General features: G+C 41.5%; 1 protein-coding gene across 8 annotated transcripts in view; it reads right to left on the bottom strand.

Moving 5' to 3' along the window:
• Positions 1 to 17,105, bottom strand: part of nrxn2a (neurexin 2a) — a 160,988-nt gene that overhangs the window by 125,777 nt on the left and 18,106 nt on the right. For 7 of the 8 annotated variants that reach the window (XR_009792612.1, XM_061804446.1, XM_061804453.1 and 4 more), the window contains exons 2-3: positions 2,270 to 3,317; positions 1,102 to 1,125 (exon numbers count right to left, since the gene is read on the bottom strand). Coding sequence is in view for 7 of the 8 variants with exons in the window: in XM_061804446.1 (XP_061660430.1) it covers positions 1,102 to 1,125; positions 2,270 to 2,972 (727 nt within the window). In the remaining variant the exon portion in view is untranslated. The remainder of the gene's footprint in view (positions 1 to 1,101; positions 1,126 to 2,269; positions 3,318 to 17,105) is intronic. The other variant, XM_061804447.1, reaches the window with a different exon arrangement.

Below are 17,105 nucleotides of genomic sequence, written 5' to 3'. Positions count from 1 at the left end.
TGTTATTTTGTTGTCGTCGTTTTCATGGTTTCTGCGCAGGGGATTGTCTCCATGTCAAGCTTTAATCCAATAAACATTCTGATGCGCTGTCTTTGCAGTGTGTCATCTAATAATGGCTACATTTTTCCTGTAAGAGCAGACACATGCCACCTTTGTGCAAGTATGTGACGATTATAGTTAACAATATTTGTAAAGGCTGAAATGTGCGCACTCATACTCAAAAGCTTATGACAATCGTTTTCGTATTCATATACATGCTCTGCGAGCTGCATCCGTATTAACAAACCACACGTGAATATGTTTTCTGGTATTATAGTGTATTCATGTATTTTGGAAAGCAGGTGTGATTGGTTTGCTGCATTACAGTGATTGATAACGTGCTGTGGTTCAGTGCACCTCCCCAGAATGTGTTGGCCGCCACTTCGCCATGACAGCCACTTTGCTGATGTGATATATACGTCTCACAAGCGACCAAATAAATCTCTATTTCACACTTTATATTTAACATTTTATGTGCTCGTCCTATTTAGAAAACTGGCCTGTACGGTTGTCCTGTATTGTTAAAATGTTGCAGGATAATGCGGCAGGAATGACACAGTGGCTTCCTTTTAGAGGGAAAAAAAAAATTCTGGGAAGTCTCACTGTGCACAATAACGGAACAAATTGATGAATGTCCCCGGAAATCCATCAATGGATTTCTGCAGTCACGTTTGACTCCATGTGGGAAGTCGTAGCTTAAATGTCATTTAAATCTCGCAAACAAAAGGTCCCTAAGAAGTGGAAAAAGGCCACGGATACAAGAGAGCAGAGAAGTTTTTCTGACACATAATGCAAACCTCAAAGCGGTTACAATGGCCACAGGCTTGAAAAACCGAGCAATTTGAATTGCTCTGATTACATGTCCTCCAGTACACGAAGAACTTCCTGCTATATGTACAATGTACAGTATGTCATTGAAGTCTAGTGTGTTGGATGTCAGAACTGCAGTCCAAACTGACAATAACAACCCGATTGCAGCAATCAAACTGAGGCTGCCGTAGAAGCCTTTGCAAAGAGTAAACACGGTTACCATTATGCTCATTATAAAAGTAAGTGGCTTACCTTCTACTTCTTTCTGGACACCTGCTGTAACAGGAAGAAAAACAGACATATTTATTTTGTTGGCGGTAGGAAAGCAAATACCAAGTGGCTTCCACATGAATCTAAGACAGCTGCTTAAGTTTTTTTGTTTGGTTATTATTTTAGACACAAATACATGTCAAAGTCACATTGTTTACTTGTCTGTTGGACTGTTGACTCATCTGTTGGAACAGTATGATTGCGCTATTAAACTAGTCTAGTGACCGCTGAACAAATAAAGTGTCATAACTGTAAGACGCAGGTACCTATGTTTCTATTTCATATTTTGGAGTAAATATTAATCATCGTTATACAGCCTATTGTATTCCCTGTTAGGATCCTACATGTACAGTTTTACATTTGGAAAGTTATTGTATCATACAGTATTGATGATTTTTATACAAAAAATGTTCCTACAAAATTGGATCACTATGATCAGCCTCCATACTTCAGCATTTCCTTTAAACCACAGGAACCTTTGTTACATAGTATTTATAGCCCCCCCCCCCCCCCTACGTCCCTCAACAACCAAAAAAAACATATAAATTGCTTTCATACATCAAATTATATGGCTGACTCAGCAGTGACTCAGGCACAGTAGAGGAGCTATTAGAAAATGAAAACAACGTTGGACCAAGTTACTCCCATCAAATGAAGGGAGACAAAATAATATAATTTAACAGTTGTGCTTAAATAACACATTATATTCACACCATTATATGTGATGCATGCCGTTTTTGTGTAACATGAGAAATGTTTTAAAAAAGTGGCTGCTTGGCAATAAAATAATCAAACATGATTTTCTATTGAAAACATTAGAAAAGGGGATTTAATCCAGAGTAATGCCTCTTTGGATCCTCTAGCGCTAAATATATTAAAAATAGAAATGTTACAGGTAAAGATAGGTTTTGCTTCTTTTAAATGGTTTGAATAGTGGAGTTAAAAGTTAAATTGGTCTTTCAAATAATTTCCTCCCCGGTGTTTTGTACTAGTTTCAGCGTAGACACATGACATCAAGCTGCTGTCACATGACAGTACTCCAACCGCTCTCATATATTTAACTTCAATCAGTTTCGTTGGGCTTTGTTGCTCATTCAACGAGGCGCAAAATAGTGTTTTGCGGCGAACACCGACGCGTGAGTCGCCTCACCTTCGTGGCAGTAGCTCCCCACGTAACTGGTGTTGATGCAGTCGCACAGGACTTCCCCTTGGCTGACGGAGCACAGGCCTCCGTTATTGCACGGCGAGTGTGCATCACAGATGTAGTCCATGTCACTGTGGACGGATTGACCGTCCAAGAGCACGGGCAGAGCTTCCCCCACTTTCAGATTGGCGATGAGGCCCTCAAACGGCGGCTCGTACTTGACTGTGCTGGACGTCAGGGCGGAGAGGCGCACGTCGGGCGAGATGCCACCCACGTAGAGGTCACTGGCCACGACCATCTCTTTTCTCTTGGACTTGACCTCGGCTGCCTTCTCCTCATTGTCCACCAGCAGCTTGGTCTCCCGGTAGTTCCGCGACAGGAGAACTCGGTGCCAGCGCAGGTCGTCGATACGCGTCTCCGTGTGCAGGGAGGCCGGCTCGGCACAGTGGATGGTGAAGCGCAACTGGAGTCTACCGTCCGCTATGAGGAGCTCCAGGAAGTCACAGTCGCCACCATCGTCTAGGTAGAGTACCAGCGCTTTGCTGATGTTCGTCTTGAGGATGAAGCTGAGTTCTCCAGTCGTCTTGGCGTCCCATTGTCCATAGCGTGTCCACTGACCCGGAATGCCTTCATATTCCAATGCTCTTCCTGTTAGCACCAAATGAATTAAAAACAATAACCAGGAGGCTTTGTTGTGACACCTGGCCATGATGGTTAGTGTCGACCAGCTAATGCATACGTATCCGATAGAACGAGAAGAAAGAAAGAATAACTTAGTGTTGACTGAAGGCCTACAATCTCTCAAAAACAAGAAAGCGGTTTTTGCATGCAGTGTTTCTTTATCCTTGACTGTCTATCCGGATTCCTTTTGCCATCGCTCCATGCGTGAGAGAAAGACAACAAACATCACAAGGGATCCACGAGACTGTGCGCTTCCTCGTCTTCGCCGTCCAGTGTCTTGGCCTCCATCCAGCACGGCTCCAGTCAATTCTCTAAGTGTCAACTCGGCACAGAGCCTAGGTGGCACAGTCTGCCTTCTCAGCCACACAGCATCCTAGGACAAAGGACAAAAGGACAATGTAAATTGATTAATCATAATTAACACTGAGAATCTTGCGCAAAGCATGTCACAGCAAAATCACTTCTAAATCAATCATGTTTATTCAAAGTACAGAAGGGCATAATAATGTATTGATTGATTGATTGTGTGGAATTGATCACTGGTTAAGCCCATCTTCCTCGAGAAAATGGATACTGTGCTTCACAACAATTCCGTGCTGCAGTCCAAGAAACTGCTTGGGCCCCAAAAAATATGTCATAGCCACTTGGCAGGAATGTTAGCATCAAGACACTGCAGCCTAACAATACACGTACAAGTCAGTGGCAGTGGAAAGTAGATGTGTGTTGTGGAAACAGGAAGCAGAATTGAAATGTGATAAAGAACATCACAACAAGCCTCCTAGACACAAGAATTTGAAAGGTGTTTGGACTTTTGTAGTTGTTCATCAGATAACCAAATGACAGACACGCCCCTTCAACGGCATTGGGACAGTCATGCCACATAATTCATTTTTATTGTAGACGGAAAAGATTTGGACTTGACATCGAATGGATGATAACATTTCAGCATTCCCCGCCGCCCTCCCAAAGAAAATCTGAAACAGATACACAACACAAAAGATAACACCTTTTCTTTGAACCCACCTAATTTGCATGTGACTGGAATATGTGAGGGATTTGTGTTTTGCTCCCCACGTGTGTCCCTATTAAGTTATTCAAACAACAAAACAATGTTGAACATCAGCGCTCAGTTTCAGATTTAGGCTTTGCCAGTGAAAACTACTTTCTCAGCTTGCGGTACCGTGTAACACCTGATAAGTACGCAGTTGTGTTGTTGAGCGAAGAGCCAATGCACAAATAAGTGGACATAGATAAGTTACATACTTCCTGATGGACGTCAAACCCAAATGTTTTCACTCTATGGCAAAAACAAAGGAATTTCCCATAACTTTTGAGTATTCTCTATCCCGCTTTTGCAGTGCCCATCTAAGTGGTCTTTTTTTTTTTTTTTTTTCAATGTTTTATCCAGTTCACTATCACGTGTGAGGCACCGACACGGAATGGAGAGTTAATTCACAAATTTTACAGCTTCTGACATACAAACTCAGCTGGAACACCGCTTTTGTTGTTAGGTTATAGTGGGAAGCCACGACCAGAGTGTCAAAAAACACAATCGCCACACATCCAATTATCTGAATGTGTGCAGCCGCAGCAGCTGTGTCAATCCACATGTGGCAATGTGCCGCTTCTGTGAGTTCTGTTTGAAAGACGCAGCCAAATGAATGCTGGGTTTTCTGTGTTGTATCAAATTGGCTGAGAGCCAGCAAGGCTAGTGTCGAAAAGAAAAACAACAAACTTCCCGTTAAACCTTCAGTGCTTATGTTTTTTAACCCTTGTTTTCATGAAGAAAGAAAGAAATTTATGAGCTAGCAATTTCATTTTCAGATTTGGAAAAAGAACAGCGCTTTTAGAGCACAGACCCCTGCTGAGACTGAACTGCAATTGTATGACCACATAGTGGAGCCGCAGTTTCGGCCACGAGCAACTTCTACTAATAATGAGGCAGTCAATAACAAAACATTGTCATTACATGAAAGCCACGTACAAACAACAACAAATCCATGTTCTGCTAATGGAGTTAACACCTGGTTCAACCGTTGTCAGTAAAGAGGAAATTATTCTATGTAAACAAGGCTAACTCAATATCATAAATCACTGCTTCAGTGAGAAGAATGGAAAATGACACAGGCGGGCCATTGTAATGCACACACTGAACAGAGAAAACGAATTCCTTTACCCATGTTATTGCCCTGATGTGCACCAAAACAAAGTGCTTTGAAGTAAAAATCAACACCATCTAAATTTTACACAAAGTGTCAACAACCCTGCCCCTCGAATAATAATTTTTGGAAAGAAAATCACCAAATATATATATATATATATAAAAAAAAAAAACAAGGCTTAAAAATAATGAAAAATCAAGCAAGGCATTGTCTCTACTCTCAAACGCTGTGGGCGTTTTTGCTGACTACGTGAAGCCATCCCCCTCTGAACCATCGATCTTTCTTATGCTTACATATCCATACTTGTTTGAGCCATGAAAACTTACACTACATGCCGAGATGAGAGTTGCTAGCCATCAGCTCAACCACGGGCTAACAAGTAATATTAACAAAGTTGCAATTGCGCCGGACAACATGAAACGTGTCCGCAGAGCTCAGTGTCAATCTACGCCCAATGCCGTTCATTCGTGACAATGATTCAGAGTGTTTGATGCCAGCATTTATCAATATTTATGACCTTGCGTCTCCAGAGTTCAGAATCTGTCTCCTTGTACCTTGGTCATATTCCCAAAGACTGCAGGCAGATCGTCTGTCTACGTATTGCGTCGGACTTAAACATGGTCTCAGCAAATCGGCGAAAATATCTCAATTTTGCACTTTTTTTTTTTGCAGAGGTAAGAAACTCTCAAAGGATGGTGACTGGTCCAGTGACGCTGAATCAATCATATATGCTTGGCGAGACCAATTCAAATCTGCACTCCTCATGAGGCTGCTGATTTTACATAAATAACGGGACTTATTTTAAGTAAGAAATATTCTTGTTGTGCGTTAAACTGTGATTTTCCCTCAACAGGGCGCATTAGCAAAGGCATCTCCTGCAGGCCTGGCCCATTTTCATCTCCGCACGGAGAGAAATATATGATATGTTGGAGTCAGCAGGGAATTATGGCCTCTATTGGGGCGCTGCAGATGAGGAAGTGCCACATTTGGGCTTGCTCATATTTGGCAAGAAATAACATATCATGGGAAGCAAATCAAAGTTGCTCTTGAAAGCTGGAGGCAGGAAGAAAACCCTTCAGATAGATGGGTTTATCATGGGAATAGATGCATCCTGGAAGGTCATACAAACGGACTTGCTCCTCGCACGATGAATTGCAATTTGCCAAGGTCAGTTATGGCGTATAACATGAGAATCTGTCCCATTGTCCCACATCTACAGTTGTTTTCATTTAAACAAAGAACACTTTTGTATTTCAGTGCTCTCAGCTTTTCACTTTAACTTCATTGGGGAGGCAAAACATCCTTAGCAATATGTCACCGTGTGCATTATCATGTGGGTCGAGATGTTCTCAAGCAGGTCATAATGATAAGAAACAAACAAGGACAAGGCGTATTTCACAAATGGAAAGAGACTGAGACTGTCCCTGTTGTAGGAACGTGTGAATATTAATCTTAATTGGTGCAACATGGCAGAGAACAGTAACGATGGGATATTCTCTTTTGCCAAACAAATATGCAGCAACCTGACTGGGCGTGTCATTTTGCCTGCTAACACAACATAAAACAGCATAAAACAAGAACATCACTCAGTGGAAAAGCAGCACATCTAAACAATAAATAGATAAATATGTTGCATCATATTTGTATTTTGCGTTCACCTTTTGCATTTTTATCTTCTGAAAGTTGCAATTGTCCAGATAGGTTACTTAGCAGGCACATTTCTGATTCGTGGAGAATGGGAGGGTTGTTGAACAGTTACCATGTGATGCCAAAGACGAACCAAATATTTTTCCACCCACATTTCAATCTAGAATTTTTGCAAATCTGAATGGCTCCTCCTGTATCATATGTGGCACAACTCCTCAAAATGTGATTCAAATCGCCAAATCCTGCCATCCTTACCAATTGCCCATCCGAACCAATACCTCAGACATCTGCGCTTTTGTGCTTGGCAGAGGGAATAAATAGTAGTTTAATTTCAAAGCAGATTGATTTAATGGAGATTATCAAAGAAAAAAAAACAAGGGCTCCTGAAACGCCATCATATGAACCAGAAAATGGGAAAGGCAAAGCTGGGTAGTTGTGTTATTTCAGCCATCGAGGCACTTTGAAGATTTCATTCTAGCAACATTTACACAACCACGGAGACTTTCAAGAGAACAAAAAACACCCACACAATTATTATTTGCAGAAGTATGCCCTAGGCTGGTACTGAATCTGTCAATTTCATTTTTTGTAAACGCTGTCAAATAAGAACAAATGCTTGGACATCACTTCTTTTTAACATTTGAATCTCTTTTACATTTAACATATTAAAATGTAAACCTTGCAAAATAACAGAGCTCCGAAATGTACCGTAACACTTTTGCTTAATCACTGATGACACAGAGTGTGAGCTACACCTAATCTCACAATTAGATGAAAAAAAAAACTGAGTTATTAATCTTTGTATCTTTGATACTATTTAATGTTGCATTATCATATTTTACCAAAGCCTGTGGTACATTATCTGCCTTTCACAAGAGAGCAACATTAATGAATCACAATGAACTCACTAAATATGTTTTTGCCATACTCCTGTGAGTGTTTGTATTCAAATACTGCACATTCAAGTCTTTTCGTCACAACAGGGGTGATATTGTGACACATTCATTGTGGGAAGAAGGATGGAAATGTCACATGTTCAGCTCATCTTTACCCTCAATGGCACCCTACCCAAACGTCGGTCAGGGCCCAAAATGGACCCTTCCCTCCATTTTAGACACCAACACAACTCATTTGGGTTGTGGGTGACATAGACATAGATGTAGACTTGTTTACCATCCACAGTGCAGCTGCATTTGTATCATGTCTGTCGTAATATTATGCCGGTCAAGGCCTTCCTCCTATTTTTATGCATATTGATGTTATTGGCAATACGTAAAGGAATACGGAATGAAATTTGGTTCTTGAGGTCAACACTTTGGGGAAGCCTGGCTTATCCGATCATTATATTCACATGGATCGCATCCCACAATCTTGGCTGCTGAAGATTTTCTTCAACTGCAAATCAATTTACCCAAGGGAGGGCCAAAGGGGGAGGCAGCGTGCTCAGAGGCCCAACAGTTAGCTATTGTGCACGTGCTGACACTGTCCAGTGCTGGTGTCAGACAGTGCAGCAAGATGCCACGGGGAAATTTACTGAGTGCATTCTGCATGAATCTGACCAGCTGGGTTAGATTGTGGGAGTTTTAGTAACATTTTAGTGAACACAATGTGCTCTAACATCACCTCTGTGTAGAATCGATACGAGCGAGGAGCATCTATAATGGCTTTAGCACTTAACAATTGACGAAAATAACGATTACACACTCACTAAGCACATAGTGAGGGTCACTTTCACAACTGCATAAAACCTCCAAAGTCTGTCTTTAAAATAAAATATTACAAAATAAAATATGACTGAGACCTCTTGGGATGATACAGTGCAGTTCTACACCAGTGTAAAGCAGAAGTACAACAATAAGCATAGTGTTCAAGGAAAATTTTTCCAGCAATGACAATCAACACTGAGCAACTGCCTTTGTGCAGGCAGAATTTTCCCTCCCTTCGATCTCATTAACAAGACCTGGTGTTCGTAAAGAACCGGTCTGTGAATGTATATGACTGCATGCACTCGTGCATATGTCCATCCATCCATTTTCTTCACCGCTTATCCTCACGAGGGTCGTGGGGAGCACTGGAGCCCATCCCAGCTGTCAACGGGCAGGAGGCGAGGTACACCCTGAACTGGTTGCCCGCCAATCGCAGGGCACATTGAGACAAACAGGCAAACTCGCAATCACACCTAGGGGCAATTTAGAGTGTCCAATTAATGTTGCATGCTGTACGTGGAATGTGGGAGGAAACCGGAGTGCCCGGAAGAAACACACGCAGGTGCGGGGAGAACATGCAAACTCCACACAGGCAGGTCCGGGATTGAACCCGGACCTCAGAACTGTGAGGCCAACACTTTACCAGCCGCGACACTGTGCCCTCCTTTTACATATGTGTTTCTGATTATTTAATCAGATTTTGGTCACAACCTCTAAAGCAGAAACACAGAATGTGTCGCTCAGTAGTATTTGTAGATCACATGACATCATGTGACAAAAAAAAAAAAAAACCAGATAGCCTATCATCAATCCCAATATATATATTGACTAATATATAAATATAATCGATGACATCAATATTTTTCTGACTCTTAGGTCACACACATTTGCAAACCAAAGCGCTAAAAGGTAACTGCAGCTGTGCAAACGGCGCTAAGTATGTCAGAAGTCACAAACTAGCAGGTGAGTTACCTCCAATGTGTGGTGTTTTCTCTTAAACTTAACAAAGGGTATAAAAAATAGCGGGGGAGCTGGACCAAGTCAGGAAAAAAAGGTAGCTCAGGGGATGTTGGCTACTTGGAAAGTAGATCTTGGGGCAAAAAAGTTAGGGCAGCCCTGCTGTCAAGGATGAAGAGAGTTTCTATGACAGCGGCCCGTGTATTTAGAGATAAATAATAAGTGGTCGTTGAAGAAACATCTGTGCTGTGAACACTTTAGTTTGTAATCTGCAGCTTGTGGTGCGATATTTCAATAGACTGCATAATTTGCACTGGATGGTTATTCGCCCCAAACAGTTTAGCTCGACTCTTTTCACTCATCAATTTTCCGATAGAGGAGCGGCGGTGGTTGATTACGCTGCCGTCCTTTAAATGGAGCCTGCAAGACTATGAAAGCAATTACGGTCCACCTAAAGAGGTGAACAAGGAGAACAGCGCACTTGGTAATGACATCAAGTAGACGGGGGAAAGCTTGAATCTGTGAAGTGAAAGTGTACTTGTCACGCACCGACAAGCTTGTTCTCAATCTTTCCATTTGAAGCCAAATAAAAACAGCTGTTTTGGTGAGGAAGATTTGAATGTCAAGGCTTTGGTGCAAAAGATCGAGGGAGGGCGTCATAATTAAGGATGCAAATAGCATTCATTGTTATTTCATAGGAGTGTCGTTGATTATGCAAGGTTTGGGCTGGAAAATGTTCATGTCACAGAAGTTACAGTATGTTCTGCTGTCAATAAATATTGAAACAATGGAAGCACAGCGGAGGACTTGCCAGCTAAAAGCAGAGTGTGGAATGAAGTGAGGTTCCCCACTGAGTGAATAAATCTGTGTGACCTCAACTTTGACACCTCGTTATCATTGTGTTTCTCGACAAGAAGGAGACTGTAGTCATCTGTTTTATAAACTTGCTGTGAACTGCTCTGGTTCAGTTCGGGGGAGGGGCGTTCTTCCCAATCTCGCCCTTCCAATTCTCACTGTCATTGCTCACGTGAGCATTGAAGTCCCCCAGCAGAACGATTAGAGTCCCCAGTGGGAGTGCGCTTCAGAATCAGAATCAGCTTTATTGGCCAAGTGTGCAAAAACACACAAAAAGAGTGGGTACTCTGGACTGTCGTTTGGTGCACAGGCACAAACAACAGTCAGGACCAGTCCTCCACCTGAAAGCGGAGGGAGGCTACCTTCTCATCCACCGGGGTGAACCCCATCATACAGGCGCCGAACCGGGAGGGCAATAAGTATACCCACACCTGCTCGGTCCCTCTCACCATAGGCCACTCCAGAGTGGAAGAGTCCAACCCCGCGCAACAGGACAGGTAACAAGCCATGTGTGAAAGCCAGCCCGACTATTTCCAGTCAGAACTTATCGACCTCACATATCAGTTGGGGCTCCTTCCCTGCCAGAGAGGTGACATTCCACATCTGTAGAGCCACCCTCGAACTTATACTTCACCCGACCCCCTATGCCTCCTCCCAAAGGTGGTGACCCCATGGGAAGGGGGACCCACAATAACCTTTCGAGCTGTGCCTGGCTAAGCTCCATGGGTGGAGGCCTGGCCACCAGACGCTCACCTTCGAGCCACACCTCGAGGCCTGGCTCCAGAGGAGGGGCCAAGGCAAGCAAAACCTAGATCCAATTTTTGTATTCATCATTGAGGTTAATGGAGTCATCCTCTGTCTGCTGCCCCCCTATTACTTTTTTTTTTTTTTTTTTTGCCGTGGGTGACCTAATCAGGGGTGCGAAGCCCCAGACATATTAGCTTCTACGATCATTGAGAGACACAAACCTCTCCACCATGATAAGACAATGGCTTAAGGAGGGGTAGACCTGCCACCAAATTGTCACTTCGCCATGCGCATCTCCAAGGACACACCCTTGTTACGTTGGTTTGCCCATCTTGGCACCGATTGGATTGCATCGCAGTAATTGTGAATATTGACTCAACAGCTTTAGCTTCAGAATCCAAATCTTCATTGTACATTTTGAATTATAGCTGACAGGACACTGCAGACAACTGGAAAGCATTGCATGTCAAGCGAGAGAAGAACTGACAGAATCCCCACTATGAATAATTGACGCAAACGACGACATAGAATAATGATACATACTTTTAAATACCCATAATAAGTCCGTTGCAGTCGGATATAGAACAAAGACAGGCCTGACCTAGAAAGTCTGCCATGTTTTCTTTGAATTTAAAAGATCATACATAAATGGTTCTGTCCCGGAGATCATTGTTCTAATTGCAATTTCTACTCCATAATTTGCTGCTCTTTCCATTGTTTCAGTTCCTGATTTCATTAAAGCGACATCGCTTTGCTTTGATTGCTGTCTCACGCTGAATCATTTACAAGGTTTTCTAATTGTTTAAGTAATTAAGAGCAACTGGGAATTGATTGCTTCATCCAAGTTTAAGAGAGGCTGTGTCCATTCCGTTGGCTCTTCAAACTTGCCTCCCCGCCTGCAGGTCCACTGAACAGACAATATTTACTAGCTCGTATTAATCAGGCTTCCCTGTGAGACAGTGTGCATGCGGAAAACTTGCTTTCCCAAGAGGCCAACAATAGCTGCTTACACAAAGTTATCAGATGGATGCAAAGTGCAAGCGTGTGCATTAAAAGATATTTTTAAACATGGGCCCGATGATACTTTTTGAGCAAGTAGATAATCTCTAATTAGTATGGATGTTTGCATACGGAGGAGACAAAGTGTGACCACAAGGTTCCGATGCTTCAAAGTCCAGACTTTGTCAGGATTTTGCCTTTTGAGAGTGATATCTTTTTAGATAATTGAGAAGCACGCAGTGAAGCGTATCAGGATCACCGAAGAGCTATCAAGGCGCTTTTCAAAGTCAAAGTGTTTTTCATCAGGCAGTCTTGTAATAAACAAAGATAACTATAAAGATACTAGCAACCATGGATGCCAGTGTTTACTAATCCCTTCCTCTTTTTCCCTTGTTCATGACACAGTCTGGTATTATAAGAAGATGGAGAGATTTTGCACCTTATTGAGGATACTTGATTTTTTTTTTTTCAAATCACGTTTGAACTTCTCCCCAATTTTGTTCCATCTGGACCAAATAATGACAATAAAAGCTTTCTATTGTTATTTCATTTCTTCTTTTTACATCACTTTACTTGTTCACAGTCAATCCTGCCATAAATGAATGTTTAAAAAACTAATTCAGCCATTGTTCAGCCAGTATGAAATGAGGCTTCAAAATCAAACGAAATCAAGCTGTTCCCTGCCCTCTCAAAGGGTGTGGGTATGTTCGCGAAACAAACTGAAACCACACCCGGCTACACCCTAAAAAAAATGGACGCTACTTTGTCTCGGATCTTTTTTATCCTCGCACAATACTGCATGTTGGAGCCGTTAATATATATACATTTAAAACCTCCAGTGGCTGGAATCCATCCCAGCTGACCAGTCCAAATCACCGGTCTACAAGCTAACTGTCATGTCAGACTTTTATTTTCCTCCCTTTTCAGTGTTCCACAGTGACAACGAGGCGCTCTAAAGCGAACGAGGCGGCATGGTCGACAGGCTGGCTCTCATGTCAAACTTCTTTCTCCTCTCTCTCTCTCTCTCCTCACTCTTGAATCTTTCTGCATTAGATGGATGCAGTTATATAATAAGCCTAGCTAGCTAACTGGACCCTGCAATTGTGCCTGCAAACAACTGACGTGAACAAAGTTCTGATGTAGCTGACTAATGGCGTACTACAAAGTGGGCCGGGTGTTTCAACAACAACTCACATCTTAATGTCTCCCATGCTTGTGGAGTGTGTGGATGCTCAAATTGCTGACGTGTAATCAATTATGAACTCATGTGGTACTTATTATTATTAAACTTTCATCAATTTCAAATTAAATTCTTGATAGAACAGCTCGCTTTATAATATGTCTCATTAAATGTCATGCGTCTGAAATTACAACTGCTATCACAACGGATTCTAACAAGCCTCTCTGAGCTGGCAGTTTGAAGATGCATTTTTAATGGCTGTAACTCAAAGGTTTTGGATGCTAAAAAAGAGAAACCTCAGTACTTATTGCACTGTAATGAAAGTAGCGTCTATAAATAGGGCACACTTGCAAATATAAGGAGGCAAAAAGGCAACAGGGGGTTGTCACTCAGGCCATGTTCCTGCCTGGGGAGCTGCAGCTCAGCTCCAAGGACAGCACCCGCCCTCCACCCTGCAGCACACAGGATGAAGCCACAGAAGGCTGCTCAGCTGTGCGCCATCGCTCCAACAAGCTGCGAGCTCGCCCGGGCCCAGCTGAAGCTGCTCACCGTGTGAAGCAAGAGCTTTTGAAAGCGGCCTCGGCGAGCTATTATTGCAGACTTCCAGGTTGGAACAAATTCTGCCAATGTTCTTCTGAGCCAGAGACACCTAAGAGATTTGACCACTTAATTTTCTTGTATTGCATTGATTAATTAATTTCAGCGTAACTTGGCTTACAATAGAAAACAATTTTTACAACATTTAACAACTAAAAACGGACGATGTGAACGTTTTCCATTACGGAGAATGTTTTGTGCCAATTTTTATCCAAGGTTTGCTCAAAGTATGTAGACTGGACACTAAAATGCATTCACATGTTGGAACTCGTGCAATGGACGGGCATGACAATCTATTCATTGACCGTGATGAATGATGCAGTTGCATGGATTTGATTTTTTCTTGTTGTCTCTTCATTCTACTTTGGAGAAATGGTGGCAAAATGCAGTGCATTTTTCTTGGCTAAGTCTGTCTGTCAGACCTCTATGGTTCAGGGAAAAATGTCATGAAAATCCTACAGGAACAGCTAATCTTATTTAGAGTTCGTCAAAGGCACTACAAAGCGTGCCAGATGATTTCTAACTCCCATTTAACATGAGCTTGAACATGGTTTGTTAATACTGATCACAGCCAAACAGCCACATTCATAGTTTTCAGAGGGTGGACACACTTATGCAACACCTGATCTTAGTTGTTCATTTTTACCTCCTCTCTTCAAAGATTTCATTTTTTTCAGTTGACCTTTACAGGTTATAGGTTACATTACGGTAGTGCAAAATTGTTGACATGATTTATCTTCTTTTCCTTACATTACAACGGGATTTTGAACAGGGGTGTGTGACTTTTAAAATCCGATGATGACCAGTCCTGGGTCTAATCCGCTTCCCACTAAAAGTCACTTGGGACTCCAGCAAGCCTTCAACCAGAGCAGTATCCACAAAACGGATGGATGGATGGATGGATGGATGGATGGATGACCGAGGAAATGTATCAAATGCCCTTCAATTTCGTCCACCTTTTTTCTCAAAAGGTCAGTCAAATTTGAGTCACGTACCGTCAGGGTTGATTTTCAAGCTTTTCCAAGAGATTACAGGTGCTGTATGTTGCATTAGTTTGATTGCATTATGCTAAAAAGAATTGCAAGTCTGTTTTAAGCAAATTCCAAGGGATACGGCACGTCACCTGCTTGTACGTGTTTCATCTTTCATCTCACTTTCCAAGCACTATTAAATGAAAGCATTTTCAAGTATTATGCGGGAACAGTTGTTTTACTTTTGAGTATTTTTCTATTAAAATGTGTGTGGGGGGAGGGGTGGTACAGCAAATGCAGAACGTTCCAAAAACTCCTCTGGGATTTGAGGATCTGACACCCTTTTAATACGTCACGACTTTTGAAAATAACACAGTTCTGTTGGCAAATTAATGACTCCACTGCCTGTACTGTACATCTATTATACTGAACATAAAGCTTGCATTTTCCAACTAAGTGCAAGCAGTGAGACCTTGACTGGATGTGATTCTAAATGTATATTGCAAAGAATATTCCGTGTCTCCCATCACCTTTATAAATCTTACATGCTATCCCTTCTATGGTTTCCTCAATCCTCTTTATTTAAGGTGCGGTGAAGCAACCACATCCCTACAACTCACTCTTTTATGATGGGGCAGTTTTGCAGCATAGCTTCAATTACTCGAAGGTGTTTGTGGGGGGAGGATGGTGTGGGGTTGCAGGAACAATAGTGTCTGCGTTATTGTTGTTCTTTGAGGATGATAGATGGGTTATTTTGGTTATGACTACTATTGCAGTATCAACAGTAGCTCTTGCAGATGCTTCATCTTCTTTTTTTTTTAATCACCATTGTCAATCAAAACGTCTGATCAATACTATTCAGACTACAGTGACAACCACAATATATCTGGCAATATGGTGCAGCCTCCTACAAATAAGATGCGCACTTAATGAAAATATAGTTTTGCTGAATCAACACAGAGTGAATGACAAAACTAGCTAATTATGTTTTAGGGAGACAAACTGGTTTATCATGCTTTCAAATGCTCCAAACCCGAGCAGAAATGGTTTTGATTTTGTGATTTTAATCTTGGGAGGTTTTTTTTCCCCCCACAAATGCACTGAGCAGTATTTTCTTTCATTATATTTCTATGTTGTCTGTCTTTTAAGTGGAAGCTGAAGCGATATCATCGAAATCCTCATCGACAGCTGCGTAGTCACTGCCGCTGTCAAGAATGCAGCCTTCATCGTTCAACATCTTCATCATCCACTTGACCATTAAATTCACATCTCTGGATCTACTTGTAAATCTGCTATTTTCAATGATTTAATGCATTCCAACACTAGAGTTGCAGACTAAAAATATGACTTTACAAACCGGCGTACCACTTTAACAATAATTTTGAGAAGGTATTCTAGTTTTTTCTTCAATCAATTTTTCAATTGAGATAAGGATGGTAACAAAAATAACGCAGAGCTTAAAATGTAGTTCAACACCACTATAAACTACAGCCGCAGTAATAATCACATTGCTAATATTCATCCCAATAGCTGCGCATTATGTTTGAGGCATTGAAGAGTATACTTTAGGCCACGGTTTCGATGCAATATCATTATTGATTTCATTCAGTCATTCAAATATAAACTTCCAGGTATTTAATTTCAGCTTTGATCACCAGCTTTTGATAGCTAACTAGTTAAAAGTTAAACACCACCTCTGCTGGTTGCCTCATATGCTTCAAAGTATTATTAATCAGGAATGAGCTCTATATGAATTACTTTTTGTAACATTATGAAATGAAAATTCCCATTAAGTTGGAGTTTTACAAACCCCAAATCCAAAGAGGTTGGGACATTGTGTAAAATGTAAATGAAAACATAATTCAGATTTGCAAATCACTTTCAACCTACTGCAGTTTCAAACTGAACACACTACAAACACAAACTATTTAATGCTCTGATGATATCCTAATGAATGTTACAGTTTTCTTTTTGTGCACATTTTCTCTCATTTTGCAATTTGGTGCCTGCAACACGTTCCAAAAAAGCTGAGTCAGGTGCAAAAAAAAAAGAATGGGAACATTGTAGAATGCAAAAAAAAAAAAAAAAAACACCCTTTTGAAACTTTCCACAGGTGAACAAGTTAATTATCAGTTAACACAGTACATTTACAAATGCAAATTCGAACACTCCCAGGCAAAGCCATATATCAACAATACCCAGAATCGTTCCAGACTTCTCTTGGCTTGAACTCATCCGAGATGGAGTGATGTAAGTTGCAAAATTGTGCTGTGGTCTGATGAGTCCACATTTCAAATTGTTTATGGATGGATCATGGACATTGTGTGCGGCAGGTGAAAG

The sequence above is a fragment of the Syngnathoides biaculeatus genome, chromosome 18 (genome assembly GCF_019802595.1).
Source record: "Syngnathoides biaculeatus isolate LvHL_M chromosome 18, ASM1980259v1, whole genome shotgun sequence".
Taxonomy (NCBI): Eukaryota; Metazoa; Chordata; class Actinopteri; order Syngnathiformes; family Syngnathidae; genus Syngnathoides; species Syngnathoides biaculeatus.
This window is presented reverse-complemented; position numbering and strand designations above follow the sequence as displayed.